At 43.7% G+C, this 10,573-nt stretch overlaps 1 protein-coding gene across 1 annotated transcript; it reads left to right on the plus strand.

Moving 5' to 3' along the window:
- Positions 1–1,766: 1,766 nt before the first annotated feature.
- LOC133891062 (glucan endo-1,3-beta-glucosidase 3-like) lies at positions 1,767–4,607 on the plus strand. The gene is made up of 5 exons (XM_062331757.1): positions 1,767–1,967; positions 2,073–2,787; positions 2,991–3,604; positions 3,753–4,007; positions 4,111–4,607. The coding sequence occupies exons 1-5, from the start codon at positions 1,898–1,900 to the stop codon at positions 4,194–4,196; spliced, it is 1,740 nt and encodes a 579-aa protein (XP_062187741.1). The 5' UTR covers positions 1,767–1,897; the 3' UTR covers positions 4,197–4,607.
- Positions 4,608–10,573: the final 5,966 nt, after the last annotated feature.

Below are 10,573 nucleotides of genomic sequence, written 5' to 3' on the forward strand. Positions count from 1 at the left end.
CTGCTAGTTTGATTTTCCACCAAAACTTTTCACTTCTAGAATACTGAAAAAACTTTATTATTATGTTTCAAGAAATAAACCCAAACTTTACGAGAAAAATTATCAATAAATATTATCATGTACTCACATCCACTAAGAGAAAAAACTTAGACTTGTCCCCAAGATCATAATGAATATAATCAAGAATTCATTTAGTTTGATGAGTTGCAGTACTAAAACTAACCCTCTTTTATTTGCCGAAAATATCATACTTACATACATCAAGTTTGCCAATATTATTTAAAAGTCCTTTCTTGCATAGGAGATGCATACATTTCTCACTCATATGACCCAAACACATACGCCAAAGTTTGGTGATGTGCGTATCCGATGCAATAGTAGAAATAACTGCAATATCTATAATTGTGCTCCTTGCAAGTGATAAATACCACTAATTCTATTGGTTTTTGGCACAACAAGGTTACCTTTTGAAATCTTAATAACACCATTTTCTTCAATATATCTATATCCCAAAGATTCTATGGTTTTATTATGGGAATATGATGAACATCATAAGGGTCCTAACAACGCTATCATGGATTTTGATTTGAACAAAATCAATTCCAACAATTTCCAATAGATACTCATCACCAACCACAACTTTACTACTACCAACAGGATCATAAGTAGAAAAGCACTCTTTATATAGATATATATGAAAAGTGCAAGTCAAATCATTAATCCATGCATTTTGATTCCTCAAATTAGTACTGCTGATGAGAGCCTCACCATCAGATTCATTACAACAAAACTAGCCACAAAAGATTTTCTTTTTGATTCTTATTACTCATTTCTTCCTTATTTTTCACTTTAAGCACTCAGAAATTTCTTGATTTATTTTCTCGCAATAACAACAAAAAAGTATGGATTTAAGGTCTCTTGATTTAGATCTAGACTTTGATTAGAAGGATTGCTTTCAGAATGAGAATCAACACCAAATTTCTCTTTGGACAACAAATCTAATTTAATCTTATCAAACTAAGAGTATCATAATTGCCATAGAGCATAATTTCCTTGAAGTATTTAAATGTAGCAGGCAAAGAAACGGGCAAAAGAGTAGTCTTATCTTCATCATCGATTTTCACATCTAACTTCTCAAGATCAATGGTGAGCGAATTAAACTCATTAAGATGAGACTGAATGGATATACCTTCTGTCATGTGAATCATGTACAAACATTCTTTGTGGCATAATTTATTGGCGATATTCTTCTTCATATGTAGTCATCTTATTAATGACTTCGCACAGAGCATTTGTAGACAAATTGAGTTGTATGGTGGAGAGTATTTCTTCGTCCAATTCCTCTAATTTATCATTTGGTATATCCTCCAATTTAACGAGCAACACCTTTTGGATATCTACTTGTGTGAGAGCAACTATCGTCTAAACCTACCATATGAAAAAATATCTTATCCTCGAACTTCTCAATATCAAATTTAGCGGATAACATAATAGAGAAAAATTACAGATAAAAAAATATAGAATATTCTCAAGGAAAAAACTTCCTAGTACGCCGTTGGTCTGCGTAGGGATTTCAGCAAAAAAAAAAAAATGTGTGCACAAACTTCCTGGTAAGTTTTGCTGTGTGCACGTAGCAATTTCTGAGCCAAAAAAGGTTTCTGTGCTTGATGACGTAAGCGGCGGATCGGGATCAGAGTGCGAGTCCGCGGCTTCACGTCAAGTCCGCGCTGAGCCGGGCGGATCGGCGGATCTTTTTGCAGTGGGGGTTCGAGGGAGACAAACAAACAGTTTATAAGACCTTCAATTTACACCACCTTGTTGCCGGCTGTTCAAACTCCCAGCACCCTTGTTGCTCGCCTTGTCTTGCTCTTTCGGCCCCTCGCCACTGCAAGGGAGCATGGCGCTGAGCCGCCTCCAAGTCGTCCTCCTCGGTGCCATATTGCCTCTACTCTTCTTCTCCCCTGCAGGTAATCGCGTGCGGTTCACAAAGACTGCTAGCTGTTCTGGAAATGATGGAGAATTGCAGGTGCGGTTTACTGATAATTATTTTTTCTTTCTTGTGTACATTGTAGAGGCCGGCGAGGTGGGAGTGAACTACGGCAGGGTGGCGAACGACCTGCCGGAGCCGGCGTCGGTGGTGCAGCTGCTGAAGCGGAACGGCATCACCATGGTGAGGTTGTACGACACCAACCCAAAGGTGCTCACGGCCCTGGCCAACACCGGAATCAAGGTGGTGGTGATGCTACCTAACGAGAACCTGGCCGTCGCGGCAGCGGACCCGTCGTACGCGCTCCAGTGGGCGCGGAGCAACGTGGCGGCGTACTACCCTGCCACGAAGATCCATGCCGTGGACGTGGGGAATGAGGTGTTCGACTCGAGGCCCGACTTGACGCCGCAACTTGTCCCGGCAATGACCAACGTGCAGGCGGCACTGGCGAAGCTGGGGCTAGACGCCGCCGTGAAGGTGTCCACGCCGATTGCGTTCACCGCAGTCAAAGACACATTCCCGCCGTCCTCAGGCAGGTTCCGGGAGGACATCGCGCAGTCGGTGATGAAGCCCATGCTCGATTTCCTGCAGCGGACCGACTCCTACCTCTTGGTCAATCCCTACCCGTTCTTCGCCTACGCCGATCACCCAGACAAAATCTCCCTCGACTACGCCCTGGGAAACCCCAACCCCGGCGTGCGCGACGACAACACCGGCCTCATGTACTACAGCCTCCTGGATGCCATGCTCGACGCCACCTACTTTGCGATGGACAAGTTGACAGAATCTCTCAATATCAGGTGACTAAAAATCTCAAGTCTCCCAATCGATCCTCTCCAGCACACGATCTTACCCCTTGAATCCGTGCTATCCCCTGCTCGTCTCCGACGCCCGGCCGCCGCCACCCGCCACAGGGTTAGGGTGAGCGGCAGGGGGATTAGGATGGCCGCATCTCCAGCCAATGTTTCATATGGATGACTGAAATTAATCTTTTTTTTTTCAGGCAACCGATAGGGAGGAGGTTTACCCGTGTACAAGCGTATGTTACAGAGAGCGGGTGGCCATCGGGCGGAAAACGCAAACACGGGAAGCTGCAACACAGCGGCGGGATGAGTTTGGAGGCCGGGGATGGATCCCAGGCGGCTTCGGTAGCCAATGCTCAAGCATACAACAATAACCTCATCAACCGCGTGCTGTCCGGCAAAACGGGAACCCCGCACCGCCCCAACGCCGACATGCACGTCTACATCTTCGCCCTTTTCAACGAGAACCAGAAGGGTGAAGGACCAGACGACATAGAGGCCAACTTTGGATTATTCTACCCGAACATGCAGAAGGTGTACGAGTTCGACTTCCACGGCGGCGGCGCGTTGACGGAGAGCTGGTGCGTGGCGAATGCGTCGGTCGGGGACGCGTGGCTGCAGGCGGCGCTGGACTATGCCTGCGGTCACGGCGCGGACTGCAGCGCCATCCAGCCCGGTGCGCCGTGCTTCGAGCCCAACACCAAGGTCGCGCACGCCTCGTATGCGTTCAACAGCTACTACCAGCGCAACGGCAAGGCAAACGGGACCTGCGACTTCGCCGGCGCAGCTTACATTGTCTACGACGAACCAGCCGGTGAGTTCTCCCGACTTCTGTCACATATTTTTCACTCCAAATGGTCTTATCGTTCACATGCATGGCACCACACTGTCCTGAGTGCACGCGTGCTACTAAGTGGTCTCATCATCTCACTGGGTGTTTGGTGTATTGTTCATCTATACAGGCAAATGTGACCCGAATGCGAGCTGGTGCGTGGCGAATGAGGCGGTCGGGGACGCGAGGCTTCAAGCAGCGCTGGACTATGCCTGCAGTCACGGCGCGGACTGCAGCGCCATCCAGCCCGGCGGGACGTGCTTCGAGCCCAACACCAAGGTCGCCCACGCCTCGTACGCGTTCAACAGCTACTACCAGCGCAACGGCCGGGCCCGCGGGACGTGCGACTTCGCCGGCGCTGCCTCCGTCGTCTACCAGAGGCCAAGTGAGTTAATTAACGCGTGGATCGTTTCATGTCGCCGTAGCTCTTGTCTTATAACTCTGTATGACATAAATCTTATTGTTATTTGTTCCACTGTTTACCACAGAGTACGGAAACTGCGTTCTCCCATCAAAGGCCTGGATTCAACTTGAAGAAACAACAGCCAAGTCTGAAGGCTATGCTGCCATCTGATAATCAGAATATATGATGGTATTTATGTTGAGTAATCTTCGTTGCTGGGTTGTTAGTTCTGGTCGTTAGGGAGTCGGTTCAAGTATTAGTTAGTCCAGTCGTCAGTTGTTGGTTCAGGTTGTTAGGTAGTTGAGCTCCAGCCGCGACTTGTGCGAGCTCTACGCGTCTAAGTTCCGCACGATCACTGGTTCGTGAGATGGCACGAAATCACCGGATCTGGGGAAGCACATTTGCTTGTTTTGCTAATAAAAGGAGGCAGAAAACATCGAAAAGCTGCGGCCAGAATTGCATCACAAAAACCAGCCTCTGAAACATTCCTGATTTACGTCAGAAAGCACGGAGCGAGGCTGACTGATCCGCGCGATGTGCGATATGCTGATTTCAGAGCCGGTTACCCATGATCCTGCTGTGATGTCATCATCCCAAGCTCCGGCCACGTCGAGGACTCCCCAAGTGCTCGCCGCCGATCACCATCGCTCTTCCACGCCGCAACACTGACGACCGCGAGATGTTGGTCCAGCGTGTCGTCAATGATCTTAGTTGCATAGCGAACTACCCAACACTAATGAGCACTAACTACAACGACCGGTCGTTTGTAGAGACGAGATTAACGACTAGAGGAGATGAATAGACGTCTTAATAAATTTCTTACGAAATCGATAGTTTTCTACTATTTAGATCACCCAATATATCTCAAAACTCAAGTGAAAGCAAAAATATAGAGGAGTTTTAACAAGATGAAAATCGAGACAACTCGACACTACGAATGATATATAAATCATAGGTTCCATTTGACATCGATCTATATATTTTAGCACTCAAAAGATCACAACTTAAAAAAAACAAGAGAAGATAAACACCGAGCAATGAAACTCTCAAAGTTGATTATCTAGAGGCAAGAGAATTTAAGATCTCATCACATAAGCGTGTGTATGTGAATTTTATCCATCTAGCAATAAAAAGAATGACCTCATAAGGTGCTGAAATTTCAGCCAAAAAATCCAAATAAAAAACTTGCAAACTTGCAAATGAACCAATAGAGGAAAACTAGAAGGAGAGGATTTCAAGAATATGCAAAAACATAAACTTCATTATCCAAAGAAGTCAGCCCTATTTTAGACGGATTACAAAGATTTATCTCTCAAAACTCTCACGTATTAAATAGACTAAGCACTCATCCTTCTCTCATCTAAAACTCTAGCTCTAAGCTCTCAAATAGGTGGCATAAGGGGGCTCAATTGGCTAGTTTAAACTCACCTATATCCCTACCCCTCTATTTATAGGCTATAAAATTTGACCTCTAAGTTTCTTATTTTTTTCTCAAAATACTACTCTCTTGTAGTACACTCCTAACTACTATCAAGGGTATTTTGGTCTATTTTCTTTTTCATTCATCGGATGGCCACGGCACCTTCACGACTTAGCTTGTCTCGACGCAAGCTTCGCGATGGTGCCACGTACACCTCCAGTCCTCCCACAGTTTTGAGGTCAAACCGCAAAACCGCATGCACACTTCTCAAAGCATGACTCGCCACCTTCTTACACCTTAAGCAAGCTCTTTGATATCGACGCGTGTACTCTGTCATGCGATCCTAACTGTTGGCAAATCTCTCCCGCTCCCGATCCCTCGGGCTATTTTGTCACTTGCACCGGCATCCCCTTAGCTTGACTTTATCAACACGTCGTCTCCATTCGCATTCCATGCTTTACTTGACCTCCACGTATTCAGCAAGAATCACCCTTGACTCCGCCCGGCCTCCTTGATCGTCCGACACCAAGCACTCCGCTTGATCCCGATCATTCCGCCGTCGACCGCCAAGTTGCATCCATCACCTGCACACCATGAGACAAGTAAATGCATATCTCCAACTCCAATTCTAGTTAGTCCATAATCAATATGATCAAATAAAATCCCAAATCAATTCAAATCACATCAAAGCTCATGCAAAACCGAAGATCATCAAGCTAAATAAATACTAATATCAATCACTCACACAAGTAAACCAAGGTACATTTCAACTTAGTTTCTCAATCTCCCCTTGATGAGTGTTTTGACAACCCTTAAAGCACAACAATTTTGGTTTGAAGAAATTAAGATAAGCTCATCCAAGTGACAAAAATTCGAGAAAGAGAAAAATATGTCACTCGACATAAGAAAGGGATGCAAAAGCAGAGGCAAAGACGAGCCAAAAACCTCAAAAGAGAAATAAAACTCTAAAATCCAAGAACACATGCTCCTCCTTGATGATTGCACATATTCTATTTTTTTTCTTTCATTTCTAGATAAATGCAATTTTCTCCCCCTTTGTTGAATATTTGCGCATAATATCTTTAGCCATATTTTCTCCCCTTTAACAATGCAAACATCAAGGATACAAGACTATGCAAAAGATGTGCAAATAAAATGCAAGCCTGCATAGATTCACATATAGATCACAAAGCACTTGTAAGGACCAGAGATGTCAAAGTACTAGGAGGAGTAAACAATATAACTCAAAGGCGCACAAAGTCTCGAAGTGAGTTCAAGTCACAAGCACCGGGAGTGAAGCAAGTTTTGATTATGTTGTTCAATTATCCAAAGATATCACCACAAAATCATCCACAATTTCATGATCAGTACAAATATTAGAGAAACTAGTGCTATATCAAGTTCAAACTAGGCAACTAAGTTCAACCTAACGGGCTATGCAAACACCCACATATCAATCCAAGCCTTAATATGACAACATGAAAAATAACATTCTTAGCACATTAAAAAGCACAAGTTACTTTCTCATTTGATCATTTAACTACCCTCAAGTGAGTTTCAAGTAACCATATGTTCATTTCTTTGGCAAACCACATGAAGCCTTAAGCCACCGTATTGGATTCAATTTTAGCTCATTGATCATTCATTTTATTAACTCAACATAGCATTCAAGATATACAATTTTTCACAAAGACAAAATAAGTTGTGCTTTTGCGACACAAAAGAGCATATGCTCTCCCAAGGGTTAATAATTGGCTAAACATTTATATAGACAAAGGTCAAAGACGCCCAATCCGCTGAACTGAAAAAAGCGGCCTAACACAAGCTTTTCACAGAACTAGCCTTAATTTAAGCACTGATCAAGTTAAAGCAAACACTCAAGGGTGACAAGAGATTATGTTCACATTTTAAGTTCATTCTTAGAAAAGACAAGTTTGCTCAAGAGATTTTATGCCATGTTTCAATAAGAGCCTAAGTTTGCACAAACTGTTATACATCCACTACACTTAGCACAAATTCATAACTAGTACAAGAAAGTGCAAAGAACATATAAGTGATGCTTGCTAACATGATTATCTTACAAAAATATTATGCAAATACAATAAAAGTAAAATAGATATATATATAAAGACAACCCCCCTCACACAATGCCATAGAGATGGCACACACCAAACTCTCCCCTCAGAAAGGCAAACCTTGTTGCATCTAGAGGCTTAGTAAAAATGTCGGCTAGGTGGTGTTGGGTATCTATGTAGCTCAACTCAATGTCTCTCTTTTCATTGTGGTCTCTCATGAAGTGGAATCTCATATCTATGTGTTTGATTTTGGAGTGTTGAACTGGGTTATTGGCTAAGCTTATGGCACTGGTGTTGTCACACAAAAATGGTGCACTCCTGAAATCTAACCCAAAATCTCTCAAGGTAGCAACCATCCACAAAATCTGTGAGCAATAGCTAGCAGCAGCTACATATTCAGCTTTAGCAGTAGACTACGTAACGCTAGACTGCTTACAAGAAGATCAACACACAAGAGAAGTATCTAAGAAATGACAAGTACCAGAGGCACCCTTCCTGTCAATTGTACAACTAGCAAAATCCGCATCCGAAAAGCCACGAAGAGAAAGCGAAGAGGATGCAGAAAACCAAAGACCATACTCAAAAGTGTGCTTGAGATACCTCAGAATGCGTTTCACCGCTTGGCGGTGAGACGTCCTCAATGAAGCCTAAAAACGAGCACATAAGCAAACGACGAAGTGGATGTCAGGTCTTGTCACCGTCAGGTACAGGAGGGAGCCGATCATGCTCCTATACTCCTTCTGGTCCACTTCCTCATCATCTTCATCCGAATCAAGCACATTCGAGGTAGCCATCAGTGTCACTAATGGTTTTGCATCGCTCATGTCGAACTTCTTCAGCAAATCCTTGGTGTACTTCATTTGGTGGACATATGTACCTTACTTGCATTGCTTGATTTACGGCCCAAGGAAGAAGCTAAGCTTATCCATCATCGACATCTCGAACTCTCTGCTCATAGTTTCTGCAAACTTGTCCACAATTGCATGAGAAGAGCCACTAAAAATGATATCATCCACGTAAATCTGAACAAGTAGAAAATCATTGCTATGCTTGAGAGTGAACAAAGTTTTATCAGCTGACCCCATCACATACCCATGCCCTAGCAAGAAAGACCTAAGCCTATCATACCAAGCCCTACGTGCCTGCTTAAGCCCATACAAAATTTTCTGAAGTTTGTATACTCTATGAGGGTATTTGGAATTCTCAAAGACTGGGGGTTGCTTGACATAGACCTCTTTCTCTATAAAACTATTTAGGAAAGCACTCTTGACATCTATTTGATACAACTTGAAACTTCAGAATAACACAAATGCAAGGAGGATCACAATCACGTCTAGTCTAGATACTGGTGCAAAGGTCTCTCCAAAGTCTATCCCCTCTACCTGAGTAGAACCCTGAGCTACTAGTCTAGCCTTGTTTCTTACAATAGACCCATCATCCCCTTGTTTGTTTTTAAAAACCCATTTGGTGTCTATAGTGTGAGCATTTAGGGATAGCTCTACTAGGACCCAAACTTGGTTTTTCTAAAAGTATTCAAGCTCTTCATGCATGGCATTGATCCAACTCAAATCAGATAAAGCATGTTCAATATCATGGGGCTCAAAAGAAGCAACAAATGCAGAATCAGTAAAATGAGCATGAGAAACAGATTTGGACCTCGTTACCCTCTCACCAAGGTTGCTGATGATCAGCTGTGGGGGATGTCCCCGCTGAATGTGTTGAGGGGTTTCGCGTTGCGAGATGACCTCCTCCTCAAACACTGCTGGTGCAGGCTCGAAAGCAGCTGAAGTGGAACTAGAGGCTGCATTACCCTTTACAGGTGTCGAGGAAGCAGGAGCCAGTTCGGGAGCAAGTATAGTAGTGGGAAGTAGTGGATCATCCTCGTCATCCCTGAAAGCTGGAAGGTCTCTGTCTTCAAAAATGCTTTCACTCATCTCCTGATCGCCTGCACACTCAAAGACAGGGCTAACACAAGGGGTTGATCAAAGGTCACATCACAGGACTCCATGATAGTGTTAGTGTCAAGAATAAAGACCCTGTAAGAATGACTGTGAAGAGAATACCCCAATAAAATACCATCGGAAGAACACGACTCGAATTTGTCAAGATTGCCACACTATAGGATTAAGCACCGACACCCAAAAACTCTCAAATGTGAAACCTTCGGCTTCTTCCCAAAATGTAACTTATGAGAAGTCAAATTCAAGATCGAACGCAAGAAAATTCGATTGGAGATGTGTCACGCTGTGCTAATAGCCTCAGCCCAAAACTTCCTAGGAGTCCTATGCTCATCGAGCATGGTCCTAGCCATCTCCACCAAAGTGCAATTCTTCCTCTTAACCACGCCATTCTGCTGAGGAACGTATAGGGCAAAAAATTGATGCTCAGAGCCATGCTTAAGACATAAAGCATCAAAGAGATAGTTCTTGAACTCGATGCCATTATCACTGCGAATTGTTTTCAATGCACTAGGGAGTTCTTTGAACAATCTCAAAGCCAAGCTCCGAAAGTGTGAAAACACTTCATCCTTGCTCACAAGAAAGAAAACCCAAGAGTAACGAGAGAAATCATCAACAATGACAAGTACATACCACTTCCCACCTGCCGAATGAACCCGAGATGGACCAACAGTGTCCATGTGGAGAAGTTCTCCTAGTCGTTCAGTCTTCACTAGATTAATTGATGGGTGAGAGACAACAACCATCTTGCCATGCTGACAAGGAGCACAAACGAGGTTCTTCTCAAACTTGAGCTTAGGCAATCCTCGGATCAAACCTAGGACACTCAAACGAGTAAGCAAGTTAAAGTTTATATGCCCTAGTCTCCTATACCATATCTAAAGCCTAGAAGAAGGTTGAGCAATCAAACAACGAGAAGAACCAAGAGACTCAGAAAAATCAGCTCTAAAAACTCTTCTAACTCTGGAAATATGCAAATCAAAGCGCTTGAAGAATCAAGAATTTGAGAAGTATCACGTTTGAAACGCACTTCCAAGTCCTCATCCAACAACTGAGATACAGAAAGCAAATTGTATCTTAGATGCTGCACCAAAG

Source organism: Phragmites australis, chromosome 14 (assembly GCF_958298935.1).
Source record: "Phragmites australis chromosome 14, lpPhrAust1.1, whole genome shotgun sequence".
NCBI classification, from domain to species: domain Eukaryota; kingdom Viridiplantae; phylum Streptophyta; class Magnoliopsida; order Poales; family Poaceae; genus Phragmites; species Phragmites australis.